Source organism: Salmo salar, chromosome 10 (assembly GCF_965601325.2).
Source record: "Salmo salar chromosome 10, fSalSal1, whole genome shotgun sequence".
Lineage (NCBI taxonomy): Eukaryota > Metazoa > Chordata > Actinopteri > Salmoniformes > Salmonidae > Salmo > Salmo salar.
Window position 1 is genome coordinate 99,749,168 of NC_138300.1, and position 14,347 is coordinate 99,763,514.

General features: G+C 43.4%; 1 protein-coding gene across 1 annotated transcript; it reads right to left on the minus strand.

Moving 5' to 3' along the window:
* Positions 1 to 9,267: 9,267 nt before the first annotated feature.
* LOC106561312 (four-jointed box kinase 1) lies at positions 9,268 to 11,829 on the minus strand. The gene has a single exon (XM_082957292.1). It carries the CDS (start codon positions 11,559 to 11,561, stop codon positions 10,278 to 10,280), a length of 1,284 nt encoding a protein of 427 aa, XP_082813418.1. The 5' UTR covers positions 11,562 to 11,829; the 3' UTR covers positions 9,268 to 10,277.
* Between the last annotated feature and the right edge of the window lie 2,518 nt (positions 11,830 to 14,347).

Below are 14,347 nucleotides of genomic sequence, written 5' to 3' on the forward strand. Positions count from 1 at the left end.
ACCTACAGATATATACTCGCGTCTTGTCCAATGACAACCACATAATGTATTGGCTATTATTTTTAATAATGTATAACACCCAGTGCTTAATTAATAAATCGGGAGGTCCCGTAACACATTGTGTGCGTGAGATGGGGGGGGGCGGGGATTATTGGGGGGACACACACATATGAAAATATATAGGCCTCCTACCTACGTGATAATATTAAGCACATATTCAGATTACCTTCACAGTACAACAAAAAGTTTGTAAAGAAAAACTATGTCCTACCTTAGTTTTCAAAACCTCCCACAATGGGGGCGGCAGGTAGCCTAGTGGTAAAAGCGTTGGGCCAGTTAGCGGAAGGTTGCTGGATTAAATCCCCGAGTTGACGAGATAGGAATCTTGTACACAGAAAGCCATTCTCGTCAATTCTGTTTAACACCTGAGAGTCAATTTCTTGCTCAAAACCATGAGCGGGCTGTGACGTTTGGCCTCATTTTAAGGCTGTTCTGAAGACTCATTTTGAGTGTTAACTATAAAGCCTACTAAATAGTGGAGGTGGTGACGCTAAACTGGTGGGATTACCAGCGCTGCTATCTAAAGCATCGCCACCAGGAGCAGTTTGACCCTCAGCCTCTCCTCTGGCACTAACAGTTCTCTGGCTCGTTCTGGGTTCGATTCACGATATTTCTCTGGATTTTTGGACTTGAAAAACGTAATCAAACTCAATTGCCTTTTCTTATTAATTTGGCTTTCCCACGATTCAAATTCAGTAGGGAGACGACTAGACTAGGCTACGTAACGTGATTACGTAGAACTTCTTCACCAGCTGACCACCACTACCAAGACCTGTGTCAAGATCAGTTACTTACCCCACCGGCCCTCCCATAATCTTTATGTACAAATAAGAGAGCAGGTCTGGAATCAGAGTGGTAGGATAAAATGATTACAGAGATGGATCACCGCGGTTTAACATTATGTTTTTTCTGGGAGGCGGGAGAAATAACGAGGAGGAATCTTCATTTAACGCTGATCGATTTTATTAGAATGTCTACACTGCGAACCGTGAAACAATTCATAAATCATGTCGCGAGAGGTACCAGATCTGGTCAAACAGATGCAGGGACAAATAAAGTCAAATCTGAGAGGTGCCTGATCCTGTTCCCGGGATCTCACTCAAGTTAAGCACTAATAACACCCAAATGCTATTCAACTGTAAATTATTCGTCAAATTAAAGATCAGGATTTTCTGCAGGCTGTTTACAGTTTATACATTTCTCTGAAAGCGATGTACTGTCTGTAGCCCTGTGTATTACACGTTTTATTTTTCAAAACAATGCATTGACCTGTATGTAGCACATTGCATAACAAATATACTGGAATCTGCAAGTGAAAGGCTTAAAGTTTAATTTGTAAAGTATGCCTTTTATCTGACCTATATAAAGCTGGGAGGACATATCCTATTATCTGACCAATATAAAGCTGGGAGGACATATCCTATTATCTGACCAATATAAAGCTGGGAGGACATGTCCTTTTATCTGACAGAAATAAAGCTGAGAGGACATATCCTATTATCTGACCGATATCAAGCTGGGAGGACATATCCTATTATCTGACCTACAGTATATAAAGCTGGGAGGACATATCCTTTTATCTGACCGATATAAAGCTGGGAGGACATATCCTATTATCTGACCGATATAAAGCTGGGAGGACATATCCTATTATCTGACCTACAGTATAAAAAGCTGGGAGGACATATCCTATTATCTGACCGATATAAAGCTGGGAGGACATATCCTATTATCTGACCGGTATAAAGCTGGGAGGACATATCCTATTATCTGACCTACAGTATAAAAAGCTGGGAGGACATATCCTATTATCTGACAGATATAAAGCTGGGAGGACATATCCTATTATCTGACCGATATAAAGCTTGGAGGACATATTCTATTATCTGACCGATATAAAGCTGGGAGGACATGTCCTTTTATCTGACCGATATAAAGCTTGGAGGACATATTCTATTATCTGACCGATATAAAGCTGGGAGGACATATCCTTTTATCAGACCTACAGTATAAAAAGCTGGGACGACATATCCTATTATCTGACAGATATAAAGCTGGGAGGACATATCTATTATCTGACCGATATAAAGCTGGGAGGACATATCTTATTATCTGACCTACAGTATAAAAAGCTGGGAGGACATATCCTATTATCTGACCGATATAAAGCTGGGAGGACATATCCTATTATCTGACTTACAGTATAAAAAGCTGGGAGGACATATATATTATCTGACCTAAAGTATATAAAGCTGGGAGGACATATCCTATTATCTGACCTACAGTATAAAAAGCTGGGAGGACATATATATTATCTGACCTACAGTATAAAAAGCTGGGAGGACATATCCTTTTATTTGACCGATATAAAGCTGGGAGGACATGTCCTATTATCTGACCTACAGTATAAAAAGCTGGGAGGTCATATCTATTATCTGACCTACAGTATATAAAGCTGGGAGGACATATCCTATTATCTGACCTATATAAAGCTGGGAGGACATATCCTATTATCTGACAGATATAAAGCTGGGAGGACATATCCTATTATCTGACATACAGTATATAAAGCTGGGAGGACATATCCTATTATCTGACAGATATAAAGCTGGGAGGACATATCCTATTATTTCACCTACAGTATAAAAAGCTGGGAGGACATATCCTAATATTTGACCTATAAAGCTGGGAGGACATATCCTATTATCTGACAGATATAAAGCTGGGAGAACATATCCTATTATCTGACCAATTTAAAGCTGGGAGGACATATCCTATTATCTGACCTACAGTATATAAAGCTAGGAGGACATATCCTATTATCTGACCGATATAAAGCTGGGAGGACATGTCCTACAGGAACGTGTTTATCCTTCTTTACTGTACAATGTTTAATTTACAGTACCAGTCAAAAGTTTGGACACACCTACTCATTCCAGGGTTTTTCTTTAGTTTTGCTATTTTCTACATTGTAGAATAATAGTGAAGACATCAAACTATGAAATAACACATATGGAATCATGTAGTAAGCAAAGAAGTGTTAAACAAATCAAAATATATTTTATATTTGAGATTCTTCAAAGTAGCCACCCTTTGCCTTGATGACAGCTTTGCACACTCTTGGCATTCTCTCAACCAGCTTCACGAGGTAGTCACCTGGAATGCATTTCAAATAACAGGTGTGACTTAATTTGTGGAATTTCTTTCCTTCTTAATGCGATTGAGCCAATCGGTTGTGTTGTGACAAGGTAGGGCTGGTATACAGAAGATAGCCCTGTTTGGTAAAAGACCAAGTCCATATTATGGCAAGAACAGCTCAAATAAGCAAAGAGAAATGACAGTCCATCATTACTTTAAGACATGAAGGTCAGTCAATCTGGAAAATATCAAGAACATTGAAAGTTTCTTCAAGTGCAGTCGCAAAAACCATCAAGTGCTATGATGATCAAGTGCTTATACCTATTTTTTACTCTAATACCTATTTTTTACTTAAAAATCACACTGTTAGTTAGGGCCTGTAAGTAAGCATTTCACTGTTGTATTCGGTGCACGTGACAAATAAACTTTGATTTGATTTGACAAAACTGGCTCTCATGAGGACCGCCACAGGAAATAAAGACCCAGAGTTATCTCTGCTACAGAGGATAAGTTCATTAGAGTTGCCAGCCTAAGAAATTGAAGCCAAAATAAATGTTTCACAGAGTTCAAGTAACAGACACGTCTCAACATCAACTGTTCAGAGGAGACTGTGTAAATCAGGCCTTCATGATCGAATTGCTGCAAAGAAACCACTACTAAAGGTCACCAATAAGAATAAGAGACTTGCTTGGGCCAAGAAACACGAGCAATGGATATTAGACCATTAGAAATCTGTCCTTTGGTCTGATGAGTCCAAATTAGAAATTTTTGGTTCCAACCACCTTGTCTTTGTGAGATGCAGAGTAGGTGAACGGATGATCTCTGCATGTGTGGTTCACATTGTGAAGCATGGAGGAGGAAGTGTGATGGTGTGGGGGTGCTTTGCTGATGACACTGTCAGTGATTTATTTAGAATTCAAGGCACACTTAACCAGCATGGCTACCACAACATTCTGCAGCGATATGCCATCCCATTGCTGAGTGCATCAGGTTGGCCAGGCACTGAAAGGATGGACAACAGCTGGAGAGCTGTATGAGTGTTCCCCAGTGAATGATTTACTCTGACAGAACCCTGCACAAACCAATTCCCCCACTCCACTCAACTCCATCATACAACTGTGCCGAGCCGCACGGCCATCAGATTTTAGAGAAATATGCTCTGCTCGAGAGGACCTCTTTTATAGGTTTTTATATTTTAACACACATGCAGTACACACACACTCTGGCAACATCTGCCTATCTCTCTCCCTGTCTTTCTATTGCTCTCTCTCTCTATCTCTCTATCACACACACAATCACACAGAGAAATGTGAAAGCTGAGCCAGCCTCTCTAGATTAATGCAGTTGTGGGGATATACAGTAGATGCAGATGCATATAAAAACAGATAACCCTCTGGGATAAAAATAATCATATAAAAATGTCCACCTCTTACACAATTCTCCCTCTACCAGTCACATAATCACATTCTATAAACGGAATAACCAAAACTCTATAATTATATGCAACTGTATGTGTTTTGCATTCAATTTATTGTAAATTCATTTAAATTAGGAAATGAAATAGGCCTAGCTGCCTCTCTATCTTCCTGCGTGCCTTCGTACCTCTGTCTCTGCATGGAGGGTTAAACAGGGTAACCCTGCTCTGACCGAACCAGGCATAATGCCAGCTTGCCTGCCTGGCTGGCACACCACACAGTTCTCTCCCTTCCCTTCCTCTAGCCCCCCATTCTCCGTGCCAGCCTGTGCCATCCCAGGTCCTGCTCTCCACCCCCCCACTCACTGCTCCTCAATGACCTTGTCCCCCAGCCTTGGCCGTGCTGCCCAGTCCCAATCTCTACCCTCCTCTAGCCCACCAATCCCCTAATATCCTTGCACCTCTTTAGCTTCCCAACCTTGATCTGTGTCCCCATTCCCTGGCCTCCATCCACCCAGTGTAAGCCCCATGATTTCCACTAAGTCGTCGCACCCTCCGGTACCCAGCACGTGCTCTCCTACCCCACAGTCCGAGCCCCTTGATGTACCTCAGTCCCCTCTCCCTCCAACCCCCAGTCCGTGCTCTCCAGCCCCTCAATACCCCTGCCATGGCTTGAAGCCAGTCAACTGTGACTGAGTGACTCTCCTCTCCCCCTAGTATGCACACAGCTTTATAATGAAGTCACTCACTGACGCACACAGACAGGAAGTGCCATGCACTGCGCAGCCATGAAGGAATGCCAGTTATGTCCGTCCACTAGCCCACGATGTGCACATGGCCACCTCTCTAAAGCAAGCCAGGCTGGATAGTCCCCTGGGATCTGGCAACTGAGGCCCAGTTGTTGCTCTGTGATGTTTTGTTGAGTTGATTTTTGTGGAGGCTATTTACACTGAGTTGACATTCACAACTATGACATCTTTATTGAAGCGAATACATAACAATATTGTTTGGTAGAAATTGCGTTAAGTGAATATAAAACAATTTATACTCTATTTATATATCAAATAAATGAGTATCCCTGTTTTCAAATGACAACCTGACCTGTTGAAAAACAAAGAACATTATCTGAACAGCTGAGCTTCAATACACAGCTGTGTCTCACCAGCTTGTCTGTCTGCATTGTGGGAGCCTCTGGAATGCAGACCAGAGAGAGAAGATCTGTGTTTTTACCTATTCTCTCTATAGGCTCAGGCTCCATCCAGAAACAAACAACCCTAGCTCCTACCCCCAAAGCACTTCATGTAGATCTGAAAATAGTAGATAGAAAGGTATACGAAATATGGTGGTAGCTTGACCTAGGTTAGGAGGAAGGTTTGCCATATTGGATATAGTAGCTTCCAATCCAATACTTTCAAATCCAAGTGTAGGATGTAGGGCTAGGGGTTGTTTTTGGATAGAGCCTCAGGACTACAGAGAGCAGAGCCTCTGACAGCTTATAGTACACAACTGCCTGTGCCTGCCTGGCTCCCTGGCCGCCCTGTGACACAAACAGAGCATGAATAGGCCCAGAGGACGGCCATAAATGCCTGGCCCCTGCACCCCGCACGGCTAACTAGCTCACACGTCCAGATGGATTTAATAAAAAAACGCTGCCATTAGCAGTGGCCAATGAGGAGTTGCCATAATGAGGCCATGTCACATAGGGGGCTTGGAGAGTTCACTGCCTCAGTGTGGACAGTGGGATGGTGGTGGGATAGAGGGGAGGGGGCGGTAAGTTTTGTGAGGTTTGTGGCCAGTTGACACAAGCCTGACATTGAGTAAGAGGGCGAACATGTGATCTGTTAGGAGCGGTTCTGACAAAAGGCTTTGATATCTGCCGCTAGTGTTATATAAATCCAATCCATTAGAAGTGACATGAGCCCTGGTGCAAAAAAAAAAAAAACATAAAAAAAACAATTGAGAAAATAAAACTTTTGTTTTCCATTTAGCTAACCACTGTAGACAGATGCCAGGCAGGGACATGAGTGGAGGAAGGGAGAGGGGGTGGATGGAATGATGGTGGGGTGCAAGTCTAGTTTAGGCATGCAGACCTAGGCTTAGTATTGTTTTTAATCCTTTGTGTCTGCAGCCCGTCGTAAATCTGCTGGAAGGTTGGTCCTTACCTCCCCCACATATGCCTGTGACTCCCTCTTCCCCAGAACACTGTTGAAAGTACCTGTTTTCCCCCTCCACAGCAGTCAGTGCACTTATTGATCCCCAAATCCCTATTACAGGACCGGCAAGCAGACAGACATGCAAAGGCAGGCACCAGGGAGGCAGCTATCCCTGCTAAAGCCTCCAGCTCCAGCTGCTCAAACTCCAGCCGCGTCTCAGGCCGCTAATCGCTCCCTAATAGGGAGAAACACAGATCGATGGCAGTGACACACGTAGTAGACACCACGGGTTGTGTTTTCATAGAAGTCAGGATAAGGCACCTCATAGTGCATAAACCCTTCTCATTGTTAAAGTGAGGCTCTTTCCTAAGGCCCCCTCCTCTCCCCTCCCCAAGCCTACATCTGCCAGGAACAGGATTAAATGTTCTGGAGCGCCCTGCAGCTAGCTATCAACAAAAGGTGTAAAAGGAACCAGATGAGATCAGGGATAGAAGGAGGAGATGGAGGGATAGAAAACCATTAGCTGGAAACCATTAGCCCTTCAAACATTTATCACTGACATCCCTATGATGTGCCTCCAGCATGTCTTGATAAGGAGATCACAGTAACCTGAAAGGTCACTGTGGAACTAATGAGAAAGAGACTCACTTTAGTTTGTGAAATCAAATAAATGCTGTGCTTCCAAGATGTAGCAGTTAATGTAACAATAACAAAAAAGGGGCCTCAGGTTAGCAGATGGATTTGGTCAGATGCCTTCACCTTGTCTGATGATAAAATTAACCCTTCAAATAAACTAATGAGGTGTCCATTTGTATCAAATAAATGCTGTGGCTCCATGATGAAATGGTCTAGGGAACGATAACAAAAAGGCCTCAGGGAAATAGATGGGTTAGGAACAGTGGAGGCTGCTGAGGGGGGGACGGCTCATAATAATGGCTGGAACGGAGCAAATGGAATGGCATCAAACCATGTTAAGGTGCCACCAACCTCATGTGGTTAGGAACAGTGAGGTCAAATCCTATGTCTTACATTAAAATGAAACATTTAACAACCCTTTTAAAAACTTTTACATGAGGCTGAAATCAAATAGTGAAGTCATCACCAGCAGTAGTTTTGTTAATAAATTTGTCACGGATCCCTCTGGAATTTCGTTGCGCCCCTACTCCCACTGATTGTATTTGTATACAGTAGAAGTCGGAAGTTTAGATACACTTAGGTTGGAGTCAGCCTTCCCTGTAGCTCGGTTGGTAGAGCATGGTGTTTGCAACGCCAGGGTTGTGGGTTTGATTCCCACGGGGGGCCAGCACAGAAAAAATATGAAATGTATGCATTCACTACTGTAAGTTGCTCTGGATAAGAGTGTCTGCTAAATGATGTAAATGTAAAGCCCTGACCTCAATCCCATAGAACATTTGTGGGACAGAACTGGAAAAAGCATGAGCGAGCAAGGAGGCCTACAAATCTGATTCAGTTACACCAGCTCTGTCAGGAGGAATGGGACAAAATTCACCCAACTTATTGTGGAAGGCTACCATAAATGTTTGACCCAAGTTAAACAATTTAAAGGCAATGCTACCAAATACTAATTGAGTGTATGTAAACTTCTGACCCACTGGGAATGTGATGAAAGAAATAAAAGCTGAAATGAAATCATTCTCTCAACTATTATTGTGAAATGTCAGATTCTTAAAATAAAACTTCCAACTTCAACTGTATATGTGCCCTTTATTCACCATGGTGCTGTCGATTATTGTTACAATGTCCGTTGGTGCGTGTGAGTATGCTGTGTGTTTTAGCTTTCGTGCCATTGTGGATTGCGCAGATGATTACGGGTCTCGTCCCGTGTGTTAATCATTGTGCGCGTGTGTTATTTATTCGAGGTACTCCTCGCTCTTTTGTTTTGGGTTTCAACCCTGTGTTTTTGTTATGTGTTTGTTTGGTCTTCGTCCCCGTGCCTTTAAACGGCATGCCGTAATTTGGGATAAATAACAAACCCTATTACTCATTCCTGCGTCTGTCTCCCGAATCCATTATGAAAACTTGACAACATTTACCACAAATGACTGTTAAAATAGCACCACCAAGACAAACCATTAATATTTGCACGTTATGATAATGTAAGATAGTTCTAACAAGCTTATGATACATTTCTCTGTTAAATGAATATTGAAGAAAATAATTATTACTTAAAATGACCATGAACAGCAGAAAATGTCCGAGATTGTGCCTTGAAAGAGTTAAAGAGAGCTTGGATAAGGGGAGGGGGGTTAGAGCTTTCAGTTGGGCCATGCCTAACGGTCTGCCTGTCAGAGAGAGACTCAGAGTTCCCTGGTAACAGGCTCTGAGGGCACGGCATTTCAACAGCACAATGGGTGCACTGTTGTGGACAGGGATGGGACAGGGCCCTTTATATGAAAACCCCAGGACTGCACACACAGAACAGGCACATTTTTGACCCATCATTGTACCCTGCTGAAGAAGGATTGAACATGAAAAACGTGGTCTGACAACTTAAATTACAATATATTTAACAAAAAGACAGGAAGATTGGAATGTTACAATGCACATTGAATTAGTGAAGTAGATTGCAATTGTGAATGTCAAAAACTGGTTAACAGATACAGTATTCACATACTTACAGCATGTACAACAAATATGACTGGGTCATGACATTAAGACTATAGATACAATCATAAGACAACCAAATACATGAAAACAAGTGTTTGCTTTGAAAGTTGATTGTACAGTAGGCTAGAGCTTCTATAAAAGGATGAGACAAGTGACAAATTGTACATCACAAATGCATGTGTCAACAAATACTAAACTATTTAGGAGTAATCTATTAAGGCTTGGTTCTCATGATCAAGCAGTCCGTTTCTTATTGTACATATTAAAGACAATGCACCTTGCTCATAAAGATGATACAAAGTGGTTGTTGTTAACCCCCCTGACACCACAATAGTTGATTCCTATTAATAAACACAACTGTGTATCAAACTGGAGCGATTGAAGGCTGACCATTAAACCTAAATAGGTATAAAGATGCATTGGCTCTCATCCAGTGGAGGCTGATGAGAGGAGGACGGCTCATAATAATGGCTGGAACGGACCGTGTGTTTGATGTATTTGATACAATTCCACCTATTCTGCTCCAGCCATTACCATGAGCTAGTCCTCCCCAATTAAGGTGCCACCAACCTCCTGTGCTCTCATCATGTTATTCTATTGCAGTTATCTTTTGAGGCTGGGTGAAAATAAATTATGGCATATCCTGCACCAAGCCCAAGCCCAAAAACAACATCAATATTTTATCTTGACAAATAAAGTAGGCAAAACATTGGTTCACACAAGAGGTAGTTCATTAAAATATTCAAAAACATTTAAACTGACGCACGTTAATCTGGTACAGGTGTGTGGTTACTGGTGCTGGGTTACTGATTTGCAGCACACGTCATTCTGTTTGGCAGGTGCTTAACACAGAACCATATATATGAGAGGAATCAGAAACACGCTCACAGCTGGTGGTATTCCTCCTTGCAATGCGATATGTGTTTGTATAATCTGTCTATTCGGTTCTGTAGTACTCCCGCGTGTTCGTAGGAGAGAAAACCTAGTTCCGGAGACAAAGGTTCGCTGTCTCTGTACAGCTCGAGCAGCCGAGTCCTGGTGTCCCTGCGCCGGTGCAGTTCTATCACGCGTTGCGCTGTCCTCTTTCTGAACACAGACACGGAGCCCAAGACCGTGCTGTGGTACTTCTCCCACATATCAAGCACCCGGTATCCATGTACAAGCCCTGCCTCGTTGTCTATGAATACCAGGTCACCGCGGGGCGTTCTGAGCAGGTTGTTGGTCTCCCTCTCCATCACGCGCGAGTCCCACTGCAGGCTAAAGAGGTTGCTAACGAGCCTGTCGAAGTTAGCAGACAGGTAGTCCAATATTATCAGGTCGGTCCACTGCATTAGCTCGAACAACTCCGCAGTCGTTTTGTTTCCCAGCTCCCCTTGCAGAGGACGCAGCCCCTTGCTCTCCTGGCGCAGCGGAGCAGGTGTGACAACCCCGGTCAGGTTGGGGACCCACTCGGTGAGTGAGACCACCGCCCGCTCATTCCACTGTAAACCGCCAATTCTTCTCCTAACAGAAGCCCATTGTTCACTGTCAACGTTCAACTGGGCAAGGATGAGAGGCGGTAGATTTGTAATACCTAGCAAATTAGCCAGGTAATAAGTCAGCGTTTCCCCCTGCACCTGGTCCGCGTTTATTCCATAACGCACGCAAGCTTTGGCTCCGTCCGAAAAAGTGGCCAGCTGATTGGATATTCTACCACAGCCCGGCTCCAGTCTGACTATGCGGTGTCCCCGGGCTCTCTCTCTCCAAGCCCGGGCATGTTCCTCACTGAAGCTGGCGGGAAGCTGAGCCTCCAGCCATTCACTCCAAAAAATACCCTCAACGAGCGAGCCAAATTTGGCCGGGACCCCCCTCTGTACGGACCCCTTGTTATCTACATTCATATGGTAATCTCTGTTTCCTAAAGAGCCAATTTGATCCCTAACACCAGTAACGTTGCGGACATCCAGTCTGCCCCCCAAGTGCAGTCTCTGTGCCACTGGAACAGCGAGCAAAGCACGGAAAGTTTTAGCGGAGATGTCCGGTGATGGCCCAACGTGAAAGGAGCTCGGTAACTGTAACCCCCGTTTGTATCTCTCCAGCCGACTCTCCAGCCTGCTCCAGACGTAGAATACACAGGCACAAGTGCAGAGAAAGAGCAGTGCAAGTAAGTTCGCCGACACAGCCCTCATGTTTACTGACAGCCGCCCTTCCCTTTGTTGCGCAGAGACAACTCGCACAACCCCAACGGTAACGAGGTTCGCATCTCTGTTCCGCTTGGGTGAAATAAAATCCTTATCCGTCGATATCAGTATTTTATTTATTGGACGAGCTATTTTTCAGCATAGCTGGTTTCCGACCGCGAACGGCTTTCTCTCTGCGTCTCCATCTCTCCGGTCTCCACTGGGTGAGGCTGGTTTAGTTTGATTTGTGTAGCTACTAGCTTCGGCTCAGAGATACTAGCCTGAGGAACACGTGACTCAGGTTGCGAGCTGGTAGGCGTATCATGGGAAGTGGTGGGTCCTATGGAAGCGGTACTTTGGAGAGCTACACATCCAGAGGAAGTGCGGCTAGGCAACATGGGCACCCGATGGTGCACGATACTCTCAGAATCAGACCAGCACTTTATTTAATTGTTTGGAGGTTTGGAAATAAACAATTAATTCCAATTGTTCACGGAAAACGTAGAATCACGAAAGAGTGCTCCTGAAAAAAGTTTTAGAGACTTGATCCATGCAGTCCACTTAAATATCCTAAACCAAAAACATAATATAGGCTAACATTTAAAGGTCCACTGCAACCATTTTCTTTCAATATCAAATCATTTCTGGGTAACAATTAAGTACTTTACTGTGATTAACTTAAAATGGTAAAAAAAAATAAACAAATAGCTTCTTGGCAAAGAGAAGACTGAACATTTGCTGTTATTGGCAGAGGTTTGGAACTCTTCCTTATTGGTCTAACTGCATGGCCAAAACTCCCTCACCAAAATAGGCTGACATTTCAGGTGGTCTTTTCAAACCGCTCAACACTAATAGGGTATTATAATTTTCTCAGTATCATTCAAACCTCCTAGTGTGGAAATACATGCTGAACAGCCAATCAGAATCCGTTTTCCCCACAAAAGGGCTTTATTCCAGACAAAAATAATCCTCCGTTTTATCAGCTGTCCGGGTGGCAGATCTGAGATGATTCCCGCAGGTGAAGAAGCCAGATGTGGAGGTCCTGGGCTGGTGTGGTTACACAAGGTCTGCGGTTGTGAGGCCTGTTGGATGTAATTCTCTAAAACGAGGTGGCTTATGGTAGAGAGATGAACATTAAATTCTCTGACAATAGCTCTGGTGGACATTCCTCTAGTCAGCATGCCAATTGCACACTCCATCAACTTGAAACATCTGTGGCATTGCGTTGTGACAAAACTGCACATTTTAGTGAAGGTGCACTTGTGTAATAATCATGCTGTTTAATGAACTTCTGGATATGGCACACATGTCGGGTGGATGGATTACCTTGACAAAATAGAAATGCTCACTAACAGGAATGTAAATAGATTTGTGCACACAATTTCAGCTCATGAATCATAGGACCAACGTTTTACATGTTGTGTTTAGATTTTTGTTCAGCATATTTAAAACACAGTTAAATCACTTTTTTGACTGCACTGGCCCTTTAACATCTATGCTCCTTTTTAGTTAATTTATGACTATGACCTAAATATTCTTTCCTTGCTGTGACCTCAATTAAGTATGCTTCTTGCCTCATGCTCTAATGTATAAGAGCCCGTTTTCTTCACATATGGCAATGCAACATTGTGGATTGGCATTAGGCCTATAGGCTACTCATTGCACGCAAATAATTAAACATTCTGTGTGCTGTCTCTTATATGCCTTGGCCGGGTTTCCAATAGCGATGGAACTTAAAGGTGCTGCTTGGTCAATACGAGGTCTGCATTGGCCGTGCAGCATTTACGGTGATATGGCCTCTGCAGAAGTCAGGGCATTCATACATCTTGCGCTTTGCCGAGCAGCACAGAACAGTTGTGAAGAAAGTAAGTTTGTGTTTGTACAGTCGTGGCCAAAAGTTTTGAGAATGACACAAATATTAATTTCCACAAAGTTTGCTGCTTCAGTGTCTTTAGATATTTTTGTCAGATGTTGCTATGGGATACTGAAGTATAATTACAAGCATTTCATAAGTGTCAAAGGCTTTTATTGACAATTACATGAAATTGATGCAAAGAGTCAATATTTGCAGTGTTGACCCTTCTTTTTCAAGACCTCTGCAATCCGCCCTGGCATGCTGTTAATTAACTTCTGGGCCACATCCTGACTGATAGCAGCCCATTCTTGCATAATCAATGCTTGGAGTTTGTCAGAATTTGTGGGTTTTTGTTTGTCCACCTGCCTCTTGAGGATTGACCACAAGTTCTCAATGGGATTAAGGTCTGGGGAGTTTCCTGGCCATGGACCCAAAATGTCAATGTTTTGTTCACCGAGCCACTTAGTTATCACTTTTGCCTTATGGCAAGGTGGTCCATCATGCTGGAAAAGGCATTGATTGTCACCAAACTGTTCCTGGATGGTTGGGAGAAGATGCGGAGGATGTGTTTTTACCATTCTTTATTCATGGCTGTGTTCTTAGGCAAACTTGTGAGCGAGCCCACTCCCTTGGCTGAGAAGCAACCCCACACATTAATGGTCTCAGGATGCTTTACTGTTGGCATGACACAGGACTGATGGTAGCGCTCACCTTGTCTTCTCCGGACAAGCTTTTTTCCAGATGCCCCAAACAATCGGATAGGGGATTCATCAGAGAAAATAACTTTACCCCAGTCCTCAGCAGTCCAATCCCTGTACCCTTTGCAGAATATCATTCTGTCCCTGATGTTTTTCCTGGAGAGAATTGGCTTCTTTGCTGCCCTTCTTGACACCAGGCCACCCTCCAAAAGCCATCGCCTCACTGTGCATGTAGATGCACT

What these genes read in the sequence shown, in the direction of transcription:
- LOC106561312 (XM_082957292.1), bottom strand. Translation starts at nt 11,561, where the DNA reads ATGAGGGCTGTGTCGGCGAACTTACTTGCACTGCTCTTTCTCTGCACT.